Genomic DNA, 21,297 nt, shown 5'->3' with positions numbered 1-21,297 from the left:
TAGCCTCGCGTCAGACGGTAATCACAGGGAACAAAGAGCAGCCCTCCTCGGCTCCCTTTACCGCTCAACTCTGACCTTTTAGTAATCAAGGTAAAGCTTCGGCAACGTCATGACAGCTGAGTTTCTGCTCTTACGTCCAATCTGTTCCCTCTCAATCCCCGCCTCTCTGTCAGGTGTTTAATCCGGCCAAATGAAACGGCAGCTCCAGCCACTGCGTCAATGAGGTGGAAAAAGCAATCAGCATTTGAATGGCTCACACATCACGCTGATTGACAAAAAGCACAACACCACAATTTATGTGTCTGCGAGGGAAAGTGGATTATATCAGGATGACAGTTATTCTTACACACAGCATGAGAGTGGAAGTACTGCAAGCATTCATGTGGCGATGCAGAGAAAACAGAACGTTTGTGAAAGTGAATAGAGAGTAAATATCGACGCTGATCGCACTTTTATCTTCCATCATTATTTCCTCAGGCTATGGGGGATCCTCATTCTGTGAGGATAATGGCAGCCATCACTGTAGGCACATTCTTCTCCAGCCATGAGATTGAATTTAATGAAGTCATGCCTATTAGAGAGCGCCTCCCTACAATGTTACTGGCTCTTTGTGGAGGCCCTAATCCTGTAGACGACACCGTAGCAGCGAAATGTGTCTTATCGGTGCTCGGGGCGAACATTCGAGTCTTTGGCGCGAGAGGCTGCCTGGGAGGTGTTTCAATGTGACGGAAGCACCCGGCTGAAGCGCTGTAACTAACTGCTTGTGAATGAACTGGCCCTGTACAGACATAAAAGCCATTTTACACTAAGGGAAGCCTTCAGTTCTGTACAAGATGACATTATCTCTTCACTGATAGTGAACAACATGCAGTGAAATTACGTTTTGTACGGCCTTCTTTTTGCCACGGAAGCTCGTAGCCTAAAAACACCAGGAGAAAAATCACATTCACACAAACACAAAAGGAAACAGTTGCAGCCCAACTGTCAGCTGCCTTCCACGATGAAATTAAGTCATTCAATCAGCCTCCTGACTCAATGTGATTAGCCACGCTGTCCCAGAAAAGCAGCACCGCTCCACCAATGGTGCTGAATCTACTCTCATTAAGCCTGTCTCTTTCTCTAACGGGTTTTAGGCCTCCTTCTCTTTCTTTACTACCATTCTCATCATCTCCGAGTGCCCCCCCCTTTTCTCCCTGCATCAGCTTTTGGGCTAATTTGAATCCCAGGAGACAAAGGCCTCTTTCAATCCTGTCAGTGTGGTCACAATGCCAGCCTCAGTGCCCAGGCTCCCTACATTTGCCTGCCACACACACTCCCCTCCTAGCACCCACAGAAGTACCATTAGAAGGGTGTCATTATATCCCATACATTGGGCGGTTTACACACCAGGCTCTTTTAGAGGGCCAATTAGAGCTGGCTGGGGGCCATGGAGCTGCATTAGGGTGTTTATAATGGGAATGGCACCTTCACGCAGGCCACCAGTGCAACACCAGGTTCATGAAAGCTGTAGATCACATAAGCAGGAAGCTGAGTTTGGACTGCTGCAGGGAGAGGAACTTAATTCTGTTTCCATAACATGTCTGCTGAGCCACATCTGGCTCCAATAATGCCCAACTTTACCAACTTAGATGCAGAGCTGAGCAGCAGCTGACCTAATTATAGAGGAATTTAGAGCTTTCCGGAACTTAAGTCGTTGTGAGGGACATGCCATTTTTAAGTCGTTTTCACTAATCTCAGTAAGAAATGCTGCCGACATCTGTCTCAAGCAGTGACACACACAAAACAAGCCGAGAGTCCCGTCGCTGTCTGCCAAAGACTTTACTCAGGAGGGGGGGGGGGGTCTCTCTTTTTAACGCCAAACAAATTGACCTGAAAAACAGTGGTTGGCTAAATCTGCTGCGCACAGAGACAGGAAGATTTGATTAGTTTAACAGCCACATAGTGCGAGCGTTAAACAGTGGGCTGAGAAAAATAAATGATGCACTGTGAAAGGGTTGTGTGCACTATCAGGGTAAGTAAGTTGTAACTTCAAACCACTCATTATCATTCTAACCTCCCCGTCAGACTCATCTCTCTCAGCTCTTCATGTCTCCCTGTCTTTGTGTCAAACAGTCTCCCTTCAAAGCCCTTCACGTCTCTCAGTCACTGTGATTTCAGCCTGTAGTGCTCTCCTGTTAATTCAATCTCCTCATCACCAGCTCAATCACACATGCGTGCCATTGGCAGAGACACTCAGCCCACGCTCTGCGCCGCGCTCTTGTCTCTTCTAATGAGGTCAATTAGCTGTGACTATATGTAAATGGCAGCAGTGAAGAGGTCAGACATTGTCCAAAGTGGGGCGCAGACTATAAAGGTTTGCATTATGATAGTTGGGGAGGCTGTGAGGGAAGGATCTGAGAATGTTTGCAGGAATGTGTAAAGGGATCGCTCTGATTCTGAGGTTTCAGTTTAAACAGACTTAATGTAACAGAGCATTAATAAAGGCTTGTCCAAGGCGAGGCATGTCACTAAAGCCACAGCTGGGGCAACAGGTTAAGCACTGTTGTCATGCAAAAGTTTACACCAATTTAAGTTATTAATTCAATCATTTTTCATGTGCAATCATGCCATCGTTTGCAACAGAGCACACTTCCCATGACCTCTGTTTACCTCTGTGATTGTAGCTCCACCCTGCATCACAATAAGGGTGTCGGTTACAATGTTACAATAACATTTAGAGGCTTTTGTCCAAAGTGACGTACATCTGAGAGTTAATACAAAACAAGCAAGGACAAGACAGGAGGGAATCAGTAAGTGACAACATACAGCTTCAAGTGCTATCGGACATGGGTGCTGACAGGAAGTGCACAGAGGCAGAGCAACAGCAGCGTCATCAATATCATTAAGTGTGTTGGTGTTCATGAAAGAGCTGGGTCTCCATCTTAAAGGTGACAGGGACTCTGCGGACAGTCTAGCTAGCAACTTGGGGCCCTGTTGTGATGGGAGCACCAGGCGCCTTTCATTGGCAGAGGGAGTGTAGACCTGGATGAGGGAGTTCAGGTAGGGTAGCTCCACCCTGCATCACAATAAGGGTAGCGGTAAACACATTAGGGCTTGAAGGCAGGGTGTCCCTGTCCTACAGTAATTACAGGATGATTAGTCTTGTTTTAGCATGTCCAAAACACACCAGCCGTTAGATATGCAATCACACCCTGGAGATAATACAGGTTGGGACAGATATATTGACATTAACAGACAAACAAATGTCAGTGCAGTTATTACGCAGCATTCCTTCTTCCCCTACAGCTGTTTGACTAGTTATCTAAGAGGACAATTCGCGCTCTTCTTCATCTTAATCTCTTTTCTTTGCACAGCAAACAAAGTCATTAAAGGTAAATGCCGTATGCCACAGTTTCCCCCCTGGGCTCAGCTACACAGGGCTGGAGACTGATCAGTGATGAACATCTGTAGTGTTTCAGTAGCTTCAGACGGATAAAGAACATCAGAGGATAAAATCAACAAACACACCTCTTGTTCTTAATAGCTGCAAGCAAACAGGAGCAGACACAGCCCTCTGCTTCAACTCTAAACGCATTACATAAAGGATTCTTTTTCAAAGTAGTGACGCAGGAAAGAGATGACAGTGTGGACTGATTTATAGTAATAGTCTTTGCAGGGGCTTAATCAAGCTACTTTTCAAACATGATGTGTCTTTAAACTCTGCGTATTAAATTGCATCATTTCTGGTACAAGTATCCCCAAAAGTTACCTCTCTCATCTCCTGGGAGATGCTGTTCAGACGTTCATTCTCAGACTGGGTATTGGTGAGGATGTTGCGTGTCTGGCGAAGCTCGGCCTGCAGCTCCAGGACCCTCTGCTCGTAGTAGGCCTCCTTGTAGGCCGACTCCTGGATCAGAGACTCCTCACGGCTCTCCCCATCCGCTGCCACCTTCCTGTGGTTGGAGTAGGCTTGTCCAAAGGCCTGGAGATACAGAAAGGAGTTGTTATTCGAAAGGAATATAGATCATCTTTTTTTAGTGGCCAAAATCAAGATGAAGGGATGAAGCATCAACTGGCTGTTTAAACTTTGAATATTGTAATTTTGCAGGCATAGGTTTTCTCTGTGATTACAGGACAGTCCCCAGTTGAACCACAGCAGTAGAGATAATCAGTCAGGCTCCATCTGGGCTGCATCATCCCATCTTCCCCCTTGTTCGTCCCCCATCCCTCCCTCCCTTTCCCGCAGGATGTTGGCCTCCCTCGCACGTGCTCAGCAGTGACTCCACAGATGGGAAAACCAAACAGGAAAAGTAGAGCAAATGGACTAGTGTCTGGCTGATCATGAGACGCCTGGGTTGTAATGCTCTTAATACCTTAGGAGATCATAGCACGAGTACGAGAGGGTCAGCAGATATTATTTGATTTTTACGGATTTCCCAATGGGGACGAGGTTTTATGAAAATTAAATAACTACGGGGGACATACAGGCCCATCTTTTACCTTCTTTTAGACAATAGTCTATGTGGAAGGGCTGAAAACGTCATGCAGTTTGACTGTGCAATATGAAAAACTGTTATTAGTGGTGCCCATGGTGCTGTTGTAATTTGACCTTAATTTGTTAACGGCCTGCAAGGCAGCAAAATATGAAAGAGCCAAACAGAAAGAGAGACAGGCAGAGAGAGAGAGAGTCCTTAACTGCAGCAGGATCTAGGTTAGGCTACTCTCCCCGTCTCATAATAACCACCGCCATGATTACAGATTTCATTTCCGATCCTGTAACTACCAGCAGGCTGATGGACATTCTGATTCTCATCTCGTCTCGCAGCCTGAGCGCAGGCAGTAATCTGAAATCACCTGAGGCACTGGATGTGACCTTGTTTGCAGATGCAGTGCACTCTCTCCTCTCTCTGACCTGCTACCCCCTTCCATCCGCACGTGACTGGCTGCTGCGGGATTTTCTCCCTTTGACTGCGTATCGTATTAATCCCAGTAATTCCTTTAGAGAAAGGAAAATCTGGAAATTTGTAGTGGTCGCGCTGACCTACTTGCGGGACTTAGCTGAATATGTAAAAACTAGTTTAATGGGTTACAGGAGTGCGTGACATCACGTCTCGTGCAGAGTGGCTCGCATATCTCTCACGTTCCAGGAAAGATGACGATCTAAAGTGGGAGATAGTGACGGTTAGCAGATACACTCACGCGCTGAGACACAATATGGTCTATTTAGAAGCAACAGCAGTTTGAAATCGTTATTGAATCTCTTCTCTAGACTGTATTAACAGCTACATATGATAGTGCTAATGTACTGAAGACCCTTTCCCTTTAACAAACGTACTTATATCTGCAAACAGTTTCTGAGCTGCTATATACTCTACCTTGGGTTTAAGGAAACTGATAAACTAAAGCCTTAAAGATACATGCAACAAACTATGATTTTGGAGCACATGCATTTAGTTTAGAACAGTTACATAAGATCTATAAAGCCAGTAATCATTGTGCCTTAACAACCGGGCGGTGCTGTAGTAATCTTATAACCAAAGTTCACATGGCTGTTAAATGACAACAGATCTGTCAATAAATGACTAATGTCAGTCACAGTCTGTAAACGAACTCTCCTCATAGCGTCACCACCTTTTTCTTTCTATCTAAAAATCACAAGTTAATCACCAGGAGACTGAAAATAATGAAGCGACAGGATTAACCCAATCAGAAACCAGGGGAATCCCATCATTGTAATCATGGAAGGGGCTTCAATCAATCCAATCTAAGAGGCCTGTCCTTCAAACAGAAAGTAGAGCCCCTTGCCAAAACCCACTGACCCAAGGCCTTTAATCCGGACGCTCCAAGCGTGGGTTTAGGCTACTTTAAGGGAGGGTAAATTGGGGACGCACGCGACCAAGCCTACAATCCCACAGTAAGCTGCCCACCCAATTTATAATTCATCTTTAGCTTGCCATATGTTGTGTTTTTTTACATTGGGCAGTTGAGCGTGGATTATTAATCTCTTGTAAAGCTAATCAAAGGCAGATCTTTAGTCATTAGCACGCTGTCTGCTCTGGATTTCCTCACAGATTTCCCTCGCAGAAGGCTGCAGCTAACATGATGCTACATGAGGAAAAGTCAATAATTCAAAGAGATTTATTCTCAACAGAAGCAGATATGTGATTCCAGATGAGTGCATACATTATGGGCTGAGGTTAAGACACCCTGGGCTGGTCTTTATATGTGAGGCTGTCAGGCGGAGATCAAAGTACATAATCACTGTGGTCAAAAAGCACCATGTGATTGATATAATGATCTCAGCCGTCACATTTATTTTCATTACTTCCCCATACGTCGCTCACACCAGAAGAGCAGATCTGAAACACCGGTCATAAGATGACCACATGGAAACACTCATAGGTATAAATAAAGACTTTTGCGTGGGTGAATGCAGAAGGAAGGACACCAACAAGGCCTTTTTAAAACACTGGTTGCTCTGGTAATGAGGCTCATTTTACATTCAGGGTGTTTAACCCTAAATCAGTTCATCTTTCATCAACACAAATGTGGCGACGACAGTGTGTTCCTCGACAGGTCAGCAGACTCAAAGCATGTTGGATCATGGTGTTAGCGTCGCATTGTCCTCTAATCTTACAAAAGGGCACAGCTTTCAGAGACAAAGTCCACTGATTAGAGGGTGAGACGCATCAGGACTTAACTGTGATTCACACTATTTTACTATGATTACTCTCCAATAAAAGAGGGGAAAGGCTAAACACGGGGTCTTGGCGGCTGCAGCCCTGCATTTAATGTTCGCCACTTTACATTCGGCAGGAATTTAAAAGGGAGAATATAGGTCACAGGGTTCACTCAAGCTATCTCTGCTCAGAATCCTCCTGCGTATGTTTCTCTGATCCGGTGAGTCAAGAGCACAAGGGAAATGGGCTCTGGGTGTCAGGCAGGTAGCAAACAGATCAATACTGCCAGTCTCAGAGGCGCTCACGTGAACCAAATCTAAAATTGTATTTTCAGTTTCTGTCTCGCAGGAAGAAAACAGTGTTTCTGTGGTGTGAAGGGAGAATAGTGAGCGTCTCCAAAGATATGATTACTGAAGACCCTCTGGAATGGGGAATAAACCAAATGGGTAGCTTTACGCGAACACACGCACACACACATGATCAGTGCACGGGGCTGGATCGAAAAAAAGGAGGCCTGGAATATTTCAATCAATACTCGTGAGTCCTCTTGACAAGCCTGCCTTAGGAATAAAAGCCAATTAGAAAACTCTCTGGATTTGGATCGGATTCTTTTATCTCTGGTCCAGCTATAATCATCTCCTTTCCAAGTTTCCATTTAGCCCCCTGTGGTCTCGCAGCCTGGCTCTAACAGGAGAGTAAAGCTCGCTGCACAAAGCAGGAGGAGAGGCGGACAGAAATGGAGAAATGGAATCAGGATTTAAGACGGAGAGGGAGCAGGAGTCGCAGCTACGAGAAGAGTGAAAAAGTTCTCGTTTGTTTAGCTGCAAGTAGGTTGGCATGTCGTCAAGATGACCAAAGCAACAGATATAAAGGTAACATCTGCATTCCTTGGGTGGAAAACCAGAGCAGATCTAAACAGATTTGGAAACACAATGCGGACATGCAAATCTCTGCATGCCAGATAGGGCACATCAGGGCATGCCTCCTGTGCAAACCCAAACAACACAACCTCTAAGTGCAGACATTTGTTATGAGAATGCATTTGGCAAGACTCGTGAATAAGAGTGGGCTGATTTTGGTCTCTTCAGCAACATTCTTGCGCGATGACAACATTAGGCTGTGACGAACGCCGAACAATATAACCCTGTGTCACACAGATGAGTTCAGTGTGAGTGTTGAGGTCGACCCTGTATGCCAAAGCAGTTTTCCAGCACACACTGAAGGCCGGTCAGTGTTAGTCATTGTAGGCGACTGCGGAGGAAGAGAGGTGGAGCTGAAAGGAGGAAGAAAAAAAAACTGGATACATTCTGGTGCCTCGTGAAACACGGCTCACGTGGAGCGACAGTTTGTGATGATAAACAGAGACATCCTGCCTTTCTCCCTCTTTATCTCCGTCGCTCTGTTCGCAGGCCACCGCACAGCCAGAGACTTGGCTTTGCCTTGAGCTGTGTGTTATAGTCTATATTTAGCCGTCCACTATCAACTCTTTATGATACACATCTCTTTGGGCATGTTCAAAAGAAATGTGACAAAGCAGCGGCTTCCAGCAGCAGTAATGTGACCGAGCACGGCATGTTGACCCACTATTCTACACTCAGGAGCCTTAGCACTCTCTGCTTTGTTTATTCCTTTAAGACCGAACAGCTCACAGTGTTATTTCTGCACCGACAGGCTGTATAACGTGGATCTGTGAGGAATGCAAACATGTCACATGGCAGAGTGTGCTTGTTTTAGTTAACTTCATTTACTGTGGGAGCCTTGCTGATTATAGTAAGTTAAAAAAGTCAAAGCCAATGACACTTTCTTTAATGAGTAACAGAAGATAATGATTTACTTCAGACTTTACTCTTCTGTGGGGGAGGGAGAGAAATGCAAAAGACAGAGATGCACTTTGTGCTGGTTATGATTAACTCACCAAGGTTTAAATGAGCTTCTCCCTAAATCAGAAACTTCCAATTTGAACCTTTAATTTAGAGATTTTCCACAGCAAAATTAAAGCAACATTCTAGTCGGATTTGTAGAAGAAGCTGTCTTATTAAACAGGAACACGTATGCAAGGCATGATATGTCCAAGGAGAAAGAGGGTGAGAGAAATGCGAACGTGGGAGGCAGAGATATTAGCCGTTGCCTGGCACAGAGCCACATTGATTCACCGCATAGCACAGAGCCGTTGGGCTTTTTATTCAAACACAGGCCTGGACAATTTCACACACCCAACACACGTCCCATTTCCAATTTTTCCCAGTGTGCCCTGCAGTCAGCCACACTGCAGCACCTGGTGCTCCAGCCGAGTCGAGGCTTGCTCTGCCCTCTGAGAGAGGAGAGTGTTCAAAGCCGTGTAGGGGTTCCCGGCAACACGGCATGCGAATCGTGTTTTTCAACACGTACAGGGGTTGCACAGCACGCCAAAAGGCAGGGAATACTCTACAGGGAATATTAAAAAAGCAGGGGTTAGAGAAACATACCCACATGTGAATTGGAGACGCACATATTTCCTAGAAAAGAAATGATTTAGCCTCGAGTAAACTGGCTGAACATAATCTGCGCCTGGAAGGGAGAAAACCTCTGAAATACAAGCAGAAAGCTGCGCCAGATTGTGGTTCTACTGAATTGCAGGCCAGGACAGAGAGAGAGAGAAACCGCCGGAGGGGATGGAGCAACTGGGAGAAGGTATACTCCTGCACTTAAAGCAAACACACACACACACAGAGATCTCCGAGTACGGGTGATGTACTAATCAGACTCATGAGGCCCTTTACACGCCTCACTGAAGAAGTCGTCCTTACCCATAAAAAATATCAGAATAGCCTAATTGGGCTGCCGCAGCTCAGTGAAACTCTACGCAGATTCTCCCAGCGTACATCAGCGTGTAATGATTAAGAGCTAGTTAGAGCTTTCATGTGATCCGGCTGGGGAAAACCACAAATCATATTTTATTCCGCCTTCACACAGGACACTAATCTGAAGTCAGCATTAGAGATTCTGTGTGAAGTCTTTGGTCAGATCGGAGCTCGTGTTCAGCTGATCTTTATTCATCGTACGTCTACAAAGACAGGACTTCAGAGGAAATATATTCTCTCCTTAATAAAAAGGTGAAACACCTGCAAAAGGAGGACAGTCAAGCCCGACACTGTCATTACACTGTGTGTGTCAGACTGAAGGCTCTATAGTGTGGGTGTTCAGCGGCTGGCTCCTGTGTTATTACTGGTCAAAACAGTTATTATGCTCCAGGCAGTGAGCTAAAGAACCCTGGGACTGAAAGCAGTTTATTTAGCTTTCAGTGTTTGTGATACATAAGATGAGGGTGGTTTTTACATGTTACTGATCAGGCAGTGGAGTAATTTTCACACCGCTAGTGGCTAAGCCTGAAAACAAACCATGTTCCACTATCAACATTTAGAGAAGAAGCAGATTTCAGTGGGGTTAAGTATTTCCTGAGAAAGCTCCTCTTGACTTGAGTTTTTGTTTCTATCAAATACACCACAATGAAAAATCTTCTCTTCTTTCTTAGACACTGAGGGAAACAAACCACCATGTTTAAAACTCTACTCTTGTCCTAGCAGTCAATTAATCACAAGGAAGCATCTGTTTATCCTTGGCTGTTTATTGGGTCTATTGTTCGGCTGCTAAATCTGCCACAGAATGGGGGAAAAGCCGATCTCTCCAGGGAGAGCACAGATTCAATAGGTCTGATATATCGCACCTCCCTATCAACGTCTGGGCTGGAGACGGGTTCTTTATCGCCCTTCATATCACAGCAATTTTCCATACAAGCTCCAGCTCTGGGCATTCGCACCCTCAATCATTTGCAATGCAAACACAGCCTTATCTGAGCCTGCCCGTAGTCATGCTGTCGCTTCCCCTTTCTGCCCGACGCTCCGCGTCTGCATGAAATCTCCCAGGTCCACGCGCCAGCACCCCAGGGGAACCGCCGTCGTTATGGCTACAATGCCAATTACAGTGAGGGAGAGGGAGGTGGTCAGTAGAGGCAGGGCGGGGGGATGCCACTGACACAGATGGCTGTTTTAGAGCTCAGCCTCGCACAGCTTGCTCACCTCCCTCTTTCTCTGGCATGGGTCCTCGCCGAACAGCGTCCCGTCCCTCTCCAGTCTGAGACTTGTTTCAACAAAGAGCGCGCTGGTCTGAGGTTGCTTTGATGTATTTTTGGTTTTTGCTCTTTGCGTTCTGGCCAAGCCTTCGTCGTGGTAAACAAGCAGTGAATCAAACTGAGGCTCTATTTAGTGTTTCAACAGATTTCCCAGAAGACACTGCTCCCAGAGGAACCTTTACATGTGACTTCCACTGCTGAACGGCCGCTCGTTTCACTGACAGAAATGACAGAGGAGGGGAGCAGCTGGGGCCGCAGCTGGGGTACACACATGAACAAATATGCATTACTCACACACACATTCACTGTGTCTTCTGAAGTCCAAGGTCGGGATTGTAGGAAGAAGGAGAAGGTCAAGAACACATCCAATCCATGTGTTTGTGTATTTGTTGACAGTTGGTGGAGATGGTTTTCTTATCATGCCATAGCAGCTGCCATTTAACCTTACAATAATAATCAATTAGGTAATTCCCTAATGTAATTCCCCTCATCATCCAGGACTCCATTAGTGTTCAGACACGTCTAATCAATCAGGAAGGAGCCCTGACAGGATGGGGGAGGGGCTGAAGAAACTCAATATGGCTTCTACATGAGGTTTTACATCAGGTGCTTCAAGTGTTGCAACTTGGCTACAGCTCTGTCCAAAACCTCCTCTATGTGCTGTCCCTAACACCTCTCTCCTCCCCCTCCCACACCCTGCCCATGGTCTCCTGGGCAGGTCCTGCCCTCGCTCCCGGCCAGACAGAGACTAATGACCCCCCCCTCCCCATTTGCAGTAATTAAATCCTGTATGTGACTGTGTGTGCACGCCGTCTCTCTACCAGCAGGGTAATATCTAGGGTCAATGAGGTAAGAATGAGGTGTGGGCTCATTATCCTTAACACTGCTGGGCACATAATAGATCATATCTGTTGTATTCAGATACTGTTCTCTCCTTAACCTTCAGTTCCGTATTTGCGCACAGACACGTGATTGTCTTTGGTTCTGGTTCCACAATACGTCCTTTCATATAGTGTTCAAAATAAACAGTAAACTCCACAATACCTTTACATCTCAGCAACAACAGAGCATTCAAGCTCAACAATGACAAAAAGATGAAAGAAAAGCCAAACAGAACCCCCCCGAATCAATGCTGAACAAATACTGGAACACAGCCGACTGCTTTCACATGAGATGCAGATTTATTAAAGGTTTTCTGTACAGGAGATAGCTGGTTATTCTCCATTTAAAGTCCCCAGCACTTTAAACTCCAGCTGATGGAGAAACTCCTTTTCTTCTCCCATCTAAAAGCGAGTGAGCTGGTTCCCACAGGAAACCAAGGCAGGGCCCCTCCCATCATAACCTCTCTTCCTCTCCCCGTTCTTCAAGGACCCCTGAGAGGCTGGCACACATCCAATTAAAACCCCCCTCCTCTGCTGGTTCCCTATGAACCCAAACTCTAATGTTGTCATTTCTATACAGGCACCCCCCTTCTGCCCAACTATACAGCTCTGTCTTATTATCTCCCCTCCCTTTTTACACTACTTCTATTCCCAATTCCTCCCTCTCCTCTCCCCTGTTCAATCATGCCTGAGGGTTTCAAAGCGTGGGCTCCATGAGACTTGGGGTATGGCACACTGTGACAGGGGGACCCAGTCCCACTAGCCTATTTACAATGGGAGCCTGGGGAAGGAGAAGGATGGAGGGGAGTGGGGATGGAGCGTGGAGAGGATGTAGACACGCTGCTGCTCTCTGACTGGTTGAATTTTAAAAGGTACCCCCGGGTGGATGGGACGACCCTTTAAAATTGGGTTTGCATATTTTTGAATAGACAACCTATTAAGCCTGCCCTCCAGATTAATTAATTTAGGTGACATTGACATCACTACAGTCAGTCAGGAGATAATTGAGATGATGTCATGTAAACAGAACAGTATCTGTCTACATCTCGTCCCTGATCTCTGCAACAAACAACAGAATGCCCAGAGGCAAACTGCAGAGAAGTTAGTTGGTCAGTTGGAGGATGCGGGTGGGGAAAGTCATACCCCTCAGGATGTGTGTGTATATATCTGGAGGTCAGGGTGGGGCACCAACCATCTGCCCACTTAAAGCCAACACAAATTTATTCCTGCTCTTCATATATGCTAATAAGCACGGTGAGTGTTGCACCCCCAGCTTTTGTTTCTCTCAGGATATTCCCTTCAGCTCTCTGCGAGACAAATACTCCAAGGGGAAAACCTCAATATACTCTGCGTATCACAGTCCAGCAAAGTAAAGCATCCTACAATATGCAGAAATGTGAACGTTTGATATCAATCAACATTCGTGTGTCTCTTCTTGCTTGTTATGTTTGTTAACAGATCAGATTGCTCTTGGAAACTTGCAAATCAACCTTTAAGTTTAAAATGCTCTTAATGCATCTGGGATGCTACTTTAGTCTGCTGACAAGACAAACTTGATTTTTCTATTCAGCACATATTTTCAAACGCCCTCACACATTGAAAAACTCCTGCTGCACAGCTTTTGAAGTGCATCTAAAGATGGATGACTTTATAGAGTTATTAAATGCGGGTTCCTGTCTTTGTTGCTGATGACCAGTAAGGAAGTGCAGCATTATGAGTGTTATTGTCAATAAACCTCGGGGTAAGCAGCACATCCCGTCATTTAAAAATAACGGATCGTTGAGGCATACGTCTCGTTGTTCCTTGTTGAAGACAGGTGACAGAAGTGACTTCTCTGATGAACCTCATGTGGTCATTTCCTTTAATCCTCTAAAAGGCTTCCGGACTCATACAGAGCCATATTTCATTTGCTTCCTACCCGCTATAAAAAGCAAAACTCCACTCAAGTAAACAGGATGTAGAGCGGGGGGCAGCGGGGGGGCATTCCGACTTCATTTCAATAGAAGGAACTGAAGAAGGACGATTTGATTGAGCAGAGCTTTGCTTGGACTCAGTAAGAGTCCTTCTGGTTACAGAAAACCCACTGCCAAGATTTATGCTCAAAACACAAAGCCATAAAGAGGCACTCAGAGATGTTACAATATATCACATACCAGGGTGTCACTGTGTGTTGATCGTGTTGCTTGGCTTGTGCGGCTGAGAAGACAAGGAAGGTTTGTGGGCCCACAGATTTAATCCTCAAACTCTATTAAAGGAATGATTGAGCATTAAAGGGACGGTTAACTTTTAATGATGTGGCGAAAGTAAAAAATACAGGACGCAAGAGACTCACTCGCACAACTTGACATGTCCGAGAGAGGAGTAAAAAGCCATTGTGTTACTAACACACGTCCAGCTCAGTCACGTGCCGTCACACTGGCTTCTTTGTTGAGGCTGCTTTTACGTTAAACGTTGTCGTGTGTAGCAGAAGAAGGGAAACAGGAGAGCGGCCTATTGCCTGAGAGAACCATGTTGTGTTGTCAGAGGCATACAGCCATTATGACCTCATCCTCTGCTTTTAGCCTGGACTCCTGCCTGATCTGGCCCCGGTCTACTGTTATTGGATTAAAATGGTGCAATCATGACCCTGCCATGCTACCATACAGCCTCTCTAGATACACTGCTGACATTGGTAAATGTTAGACTATCTCAAAATGAATAAATCTAACTTATATAACCTTTTATTGTATGATTTACAATAAGAGGGTCAAATATAGTACATACATAATAAATAATAAAATTGTCCATTTTTATTGCTGCTGCTTATCTGTGATTGAATTTATGGACATGCTCTACTTATACTACCTGACAACTTAATGAACATTTACTGCAGCCATAAGGCAGTGTCTCTGAATGTGACCTGATGACGCACAGAAAATCACATTATATAATATTTCCCTGAACAGTCACAGTGTTCCTCTATCAGTAGACAACAGCAACCTCTGAGAGGCTTGTGAGTGGGAACTTGATGCGAGTTTAATTGAGGGCTCTCAGTCATTCGCACGGCAAACAAGCTACCTCAGTACTGCTGCATGTTCCTTCTACACCTCCTGGCTCCTTTAGTGCAAACAAATAATGCAGTCCGAAAATATTTCAAGCAGCCAAAGCAGTAAAAAAGCCTTCCTCTAACGCTCCACGGTAAACGTAGCTGTGGTAAACGTTGGACGGGTGCTGGTGGTATTTTGCTCATCAGACTTAAGGACAAAAGCGCTTAAAATCATTACGGATTAGCAGGGGGGCATTTTACCTAAAACTGATTCTTTCATTACTTTGCGACACCATATGGTCGTCCTTCTGTGACGCTAAAGGCAACATTAGCCAATGTGAGGGCATCTTGTGGATACACCGGCCTGTTTGATCACCTTAAATTAACCGTGAAATACAACAAAGAATGATTATACTGGTGCTCTTTACAATAAGGACTGAGATTCATAAATGCCAGGCCTGACAGAATTCAGAGAACAGACTGTTCGGTTTAGCAGCCCATGTAGTAGGCTACTAGGCCATGACGGGGCAGGGCATATTCCCAAGATTACCTGGCAGCCTCTGGGCAGTCTTACCCCAAAACGCACCTACCTGTCCCTGGCTCTGCCGTCTGCCAACTATTGCCGAGGCTGGCAGACTCCCAGACCTCCGTAAGCCCTGTGCACAGCGGCTGGGATTCATCCTCTTAGGGCACAGAGGGTAGGGGATTTGGGACTTTATTTAGTGCCATTTAGAAAAGATTACCCGTTAACTGCAGACTTGCTGTCCAGCAAAAACATTATGGATATAAGGGCCGATCAGACCCCACACAATGCTCAAAGCTTTAGCATATGCTAGCTCACAGATAGAGGCAACAACGTTACTAAACACAGACTAAAAGCCTAAAGACTAAAATTATTAATGATAGAGTATGGTGTCGTTAATGAGCCATTCGGACTGGCTGGGAGTTTGTGATAAGCCATAAGAATGGCTGAATTAAGGGAAAAAGATGGGAGTGAGAGAGCAGCAGCTGCTGATAAAACATAGCTTGATGTGGCAATCCCATAATATGCGACTGACTTTATTTATGACTCTTCATATGAGGCTCCAGATAGGTTTAGTGTCCTCCTCGTATTTTCTACTGACGTCCAATCAGCATCCAACCCATTTAACACAACAGAAAGGGCTTAGTCCCACCAGATATCTTTGTTTAAGGACATTGGGATATATCCTTTAGTGATCTGCCATTTCAAAAAGGACAAAAGTGACCAATCCTTTCAAATGTACCCACAATGGGACGCCTCTCTCCATCTCTCCTTTGTTATACACTGTGTTCGCTGGCATTTAACCCTCTCTTCGTCTGTGACACCCAAGACCTGTTAACCCCAGTTGGCTCAAACACAAAAGGCCAGCGAGCCGAACACAGAGAGCCCAGGTTTTACTGAGCTTAACAATATTTAGGGTTGTGATTGTCTGGTTGAATTCCACAGAGCAGTTCACAGCTGCCGCTCCAATGATAGGAAAGTTGCAGGGGGAAGAACAGTGTGGTCTCTGACACTCGTCGCAGTGCGACCAGGGCCCGAAGAGCTCTAAGCCTTTATCAAAGTGCCATTGTCTCTGTACTCAGGAAAAGAAAGACTTAGTTATAGATATAAATGAATGAAAAGGACTGTGGGATTGTCTGTGGATCATTGATCTTCAGAAAGGTGATAACGTCTAAGTGGCCGCTTTGATCTATCTCATTAAATTGACATAAACCATAAGAAAGGCCACAGTTCTCCACACAGGCGCATACTCGATGCAGGAGCCAGCACGTCCCTTAGAAGTACATTTACAGCTGGAGGTGTGGCATGTGATGTCACCTGTGAGTGGCTTACCTTAAGAATATCAACAACAGCTAAGGGAACACCACACCTCACGCTCTCGCCCTGCTTGAGTGTACAATAATGTCATTAGCTACTTTAACTTGTGACTAAGACTGTGCTCCGCGTTCTGAATGATAGCTGGGTAAAAGTCCACAGAGCTTTATCACATCTCCACTGCAGCCTTGCATGTAAAAGTGCCTTAATCAGAGCACTGTTTGAAGAATGAGCAGCTTAAATCAGCTGTGAGATATCATATACTGTGTTTCAAATACTACCTTGAGGAGAAGCTGCAGACTCACAGAGCAATGCCTGATCAAATCAAGTCTCTGCAGAGTCCCTCTGTGTTTCCTCCTGAACTGTAACACTGCAAATTGACTCACTTTCACAATGTACCGATTACCAAACGCAGCCTCCTTTTCAGTGGAGTGAAAGAGGGAGAATAAATTGATATGCTATACATAGTAGTCTATCCCTGTTGCCCAAGAAAGTAGTTTGTAGCTACGAGGCGAAGAAGTGAATGAGGAAGAGGTGAAGCAAGGCTGACACTGCTCTAGCTGCAGCCGTATTCCAACGATACACCAAAAGATTATACATCCAATTATTATACATAATGTGGATATCAATAACAACCGCATGGTAACTTCCATCCAGTGTGAATGCGTAGATGTACTATTATAGCTAGCAGGGAGATGATCCCTCAGCAGCACCTGCTCAGGAAGCAGCACGGCTGCTCAAATTAAGACCCAGAGCTGTGCCGTTACTAAGCAACAGTGGTGCAGAGAATTCCTCCATCTTCCTGCCTCAGGAGCAGCGTGCGTGTGTGTGGGGGTGTGTTTGAGTGCAAACTAGTGCTCTGTCCGAGGGTAGGTGAGATGAGGATTGGTTAAATGGCAGGGGAAGTTTGCTCGCTGTCATGATGATTTCTTGTTGGCTGTTTAAGTCCAGCATGAGAAAAAGAGTTACTAAACACTCACATAAATCTGAGCTTGTTTTCTATTGTGTTTTGTTTGTGCATAATAGAAAGTTTGAGGAGAAGTTTAGGTCACTGGAGAGGATCCAGTGGACTCCGCAAATCTTCCAGACGTTCTATTTGAGTCCGTTTAAGTCCTCCAGAAGACAAGCAGACATCCAAACATTGTCGCCATCCGTGTGAATAGTAGTCATGTACCAAAGAGAAGATGGCATTTATAGCAGACAGGAGAAATAACTGCTGTAAGACTGAGGCTGATTAATGACAATTGTCCTACAATGATTTAATGTATTATAAGTTTAGATTTTCAGTGGGGGGATATGCTTAAATTTAGCCCCTTATGTGACAGGAGCTTATCATATGTTTCCTTCCCACTGTTTTTCTACAGACAATGAAAGGAAGTGGAGAAGAATGTGTTTGTCGTTGTGATAGCATCACTGCTGCCCTTCAAACAGAGATTGAGTTGGGGGGGTTGGGGTAAAGAAATATAGCTGTTTTTTTTCAAAGGTTAACATCTGACTACTGATCTACAACCAGTATAACTCAACCCTGAGGCCAAAGAAAGAGCTTCTGCTGCAGCTTTTGAGCAAACAATTGAGTTTATTGCCCACACAGATGGATGTTTGTGTTCCATCAGTAGACAGAAACAAAGAGAGGACACAGTCTATGAGTCCAACCAGTTTCTTTCAACTGGCATAATTTGAAATAAAAAAAAATCTGCCTCAAATGCCCCCTCTTCTTTTTATTCAGTTTGTCCCCACTTCTTTTTATTCGTTCTATTTTGCTGCCATGGTTCCTCTTTTAGAGCATTTCCAAACAGTCGCTTCTATTCAGAGCTTTTTGCTGTCATTCCTCTGTGGCAGAGCTAGGCCTTCTTGCCAAAGACATGCATGGGAAACTGAGCAGGAGTTGCTGAGACAGCCATGAGACCTCCTCTTTTCAGCAATAACAAAAACAAGAGAGGGGGCGACTGGAGGATGGACAGAAAGGACGGAGGAGCAGGGAGCTGAAAACTTTCTTCTGAAATGCACAAAGACGAGAGAGAGAGAGAGAGAGAGAGAGGAGAAGATTTCTGGCAAAGAAATAAGGGGTTTTCCATGATGTCAGCTTCCTCGGCTGTTAGTTTTCTCTCCCTTTGCACTTTGAATTGCCACCGTGTTTGAAATGTGCTGTATAAATAAACCTGCCTTGCCTTAGAGGAAGGAGGACACAGAAGGGGCCGATATTTTGAAGGAGGATGTGAGAAAAGAGCTTGTGTCAAAGCAAGAATCTTCTTATTAACTATGTGTGGGCACAGGATGAGTCCAGAGGCTGCAGCTGTTGGCTGAACTATGTGCATAACGTCACTATAAAGTCAAACTTGACTACTTCTACATCACAAGACAAAGACAAACTGCTGCTCTGGTGAGGGAAGTCGGACACAGTGTGAAACAGCAGCAGAGAATAAGTCTGGCCACTGTTCAGAAAAACAGACACATCCTTTATCTGACTCACTAGCCCAGCTTGAACCGTCACTCAACATTCTTTCCATTCCCAAAGGGCTGTAACTTACTTGGTTTCCTCTGCGAGTGGTTCATCCCTCTCTCGCCTCTGAGCGGGAAGTTTTAAAATTCAAACCTGCTCCCGCCCCTCAACTAAACTAGTTACTCTTGTTCTAAGAGGAGGGAACATCTGAGCTGTGAGACACTGTGACAAGATATCCAAGGTCCATCATACATTTAAAAGGTGCTGGCTTTAAATGTGATCTCAGCAGGTAATTGTTACCAGGATACAAATGACTGGTATCACATTAAATATGTAGAGCAAAGTACTGCTGATCACACCCTGTATTGATGGCCATATCTGTACAAACTGCAGATCAAGATTAAGACATTATAAACTGGGGAATGGATACAAACCAGGCCTCGACTAGCAAATTCAGACAGGAATGTCTTGAAGAAGAGGCCATAAGAGCAGCATAAATAAATGAAAAGGTGGCAATGCAATGGGGGAAACCCTGATGGAAGAGGGGGTGGGGTGTGGAGCCGGCTACAGAGGAAGCATCCCCTCCTCATCTTGCTGTTCTGACCTTGTGGGATGACAGGCAGCTTTTTTATGGCTGATGCCTTCCCAAATGTCAAAGCAAATCAAGTCCAATATAATGAAGAAATAAAAAATTATTACCTAAGAGAAGAAAACTCATTTTTTTAGTATGATAAGGATAAACGCCCCAAAAGACATGTCAGGTGACTATTTTGGGGGGTAACTGCGTAGGGCCTATACATAGTAATTTTAGTTTTTTGGTTTTTTTTATTCCTTAGGCATTTTCTGTAAAAGAAAATTACAACCTACCTCTTTCAGTTGATCTAGCTCCTGTCTGACGGCCTCGTACTCAATCTCCAGGTCATCGTACTGCTGTTTGAGCTGCTGCTTCTCCTCCAGCACCACCAGCCCGTACTCCGCCGCCTGGATCTTCTCGTTCGTTGTCTCACTCAGCTCCCGGGCGAGACGCTCGATCTCTGCCCGCATCCATTCTGGACCGGCTTCACGCAACAGCATAGCGTCGGGATAGCCCTGCTCTTCCACGGACATGGTCGGTACCGGTGACGATCAACCAACGTACGCCAGCTGATCAGCGACAAGGGGGATGATGGGGCGTCTTCAAGCGGTGTAACCTTGAAGCGGTTGCTTAGATTCGTCTATATTTAAATTGCATGATTGTTACGGTTGCTTTTCTCGTTGCCGGTCTTGCTTCTTTGGTCATGTAGATGCCTATGTTTAATTACCTCCGACGGGGGAGCTCGCCGTTATCTCCTAGAAATGCTCCATCGTTGAGATCCTGCGTTTCCTTCACCTCTCCCCCGGCTTGTTGGAGCAATTGCGCCGGAGCAGGAGTACCAACTGCCAAGAGGAGAAAAAGGATGTTCAACTTCTGGTTCTTAGTTTCAAATTAAAGCTATTGTCGACGGAAATAGTCTTCTTCAGACCATGTTTGGTTGTATTTTTATTTTACCTGGTTCATGTTCTAAAATACGAATAAAATATATTTAGTAACAGCATGTAATCGCTAAAAACAATTCATTTTTTAATATGTAATAGAGCTGTTCTATTTTACTTTGAAGGCAAAATAGATCAACTTCCGGTATGCGCATGTCTTCATCACCGGCTTGTTTGAAACAGCTGAACGGTCCGTTCGTAGAAATGCAAAGCACCTACGCAACCAACTGGGTAAGCCGTTACAAGGCGGCAGTGCTTGTCGGGAAATGTAGTATTAGTAGTAGGTAAAGCCAATGAAAAGGGTTTGCTGACACCCGGAAACGAACTCATTTACCATAAGGCTTTGTGCGCTTGCTTATGTGGAGCGCGGAAATCTCTGCCCGATCCTTTGGTTGCCATAGAAATGAAACGAACAGAAAGCTAATGGCTACCCTCAAGCAGTGGCCACATGTATATCTGCTGCCATCTGTTGGAAAAGTGAATTTTTTTTTTCTTATTCACATATTTGGGTATCAACGCATTCACTGTGCAGTACCCAATGGACTCATGTACATTAAAAGCAAACTAGCTAAATTAGCTTGCCCACATCAACCTAATATGTTTTTCATTTTCAACATTCATTAAGGCCTCAGACATTACACTGATCCCTACACCATCCCCAGTCTCCGTAGTTCCCTTGCATTTATATGACTTAACTTCATGAAATAAAATAACTAATTTTTGAAGAAGTGATGTTTTATATAGAAATGCAGTGCAGCCTACCTGATAGCTACTCCATATCGGTTATACCTTTATCACGACTGACATTTTTCACTGAAGGCTAAACACACATATT

The 21,297-nt window shown here is 44.9% G+C and overlaps 1 protein-coding gene across 2 annotated transcripts in view; it reads right to left on the bottom strand.

The window, feature by feature from the left end:
* Positions 1-20,325, bottom strand: part of LOC138589192 (protein bicaudal D homolog 2-like) — a 41,277-nt gene extending 20,952 nt beyond the window's left edge. For both annotated transcript variants that reach the window (XM_069659384.1, XM_069659385.1), the window contains exons 1-2: positions 19,818-20,325; positions 3,749-3,961 (exon numbers count right to left, since the gene is read on the bottom strand). In XM_069659384.1, the coding sequence (XP_069515485.1) occupies positions 3,749-3,961; positions 19,818-20,057 (453 nt within the window). In that variant the 5' untranslated portion in view covers positions 20,058-20,325. The remainder of the gene's footprint in view (positions 1-3,748; positions 3,962-19,817) is intronic.
* Positions 20,326-21,297: the final 972 nt, after the last annotated feature.

Source organism: Semicossyphus pulcher, unplaced genomic scaffold, assembly GCF_022749685.1.
Source record: "Semicossyphus pulcher isolate SPU_LCO1_2020_fin unplaced genomic scaffold, fSemPul1.0.p SCAF_13, whole genome shotgun sequence".
Taxonomy (NCBI): Eukaryota; Metazoa; Chordata; class Actinopteri; order Labriformes; family Labridae; genus Semicossyphus; species Semicossyphus pulcher.
Note: the sequence above shows the minus strand (reverse complement) of the source record. Positions and strands in the feature narration are given on the sequence as shown.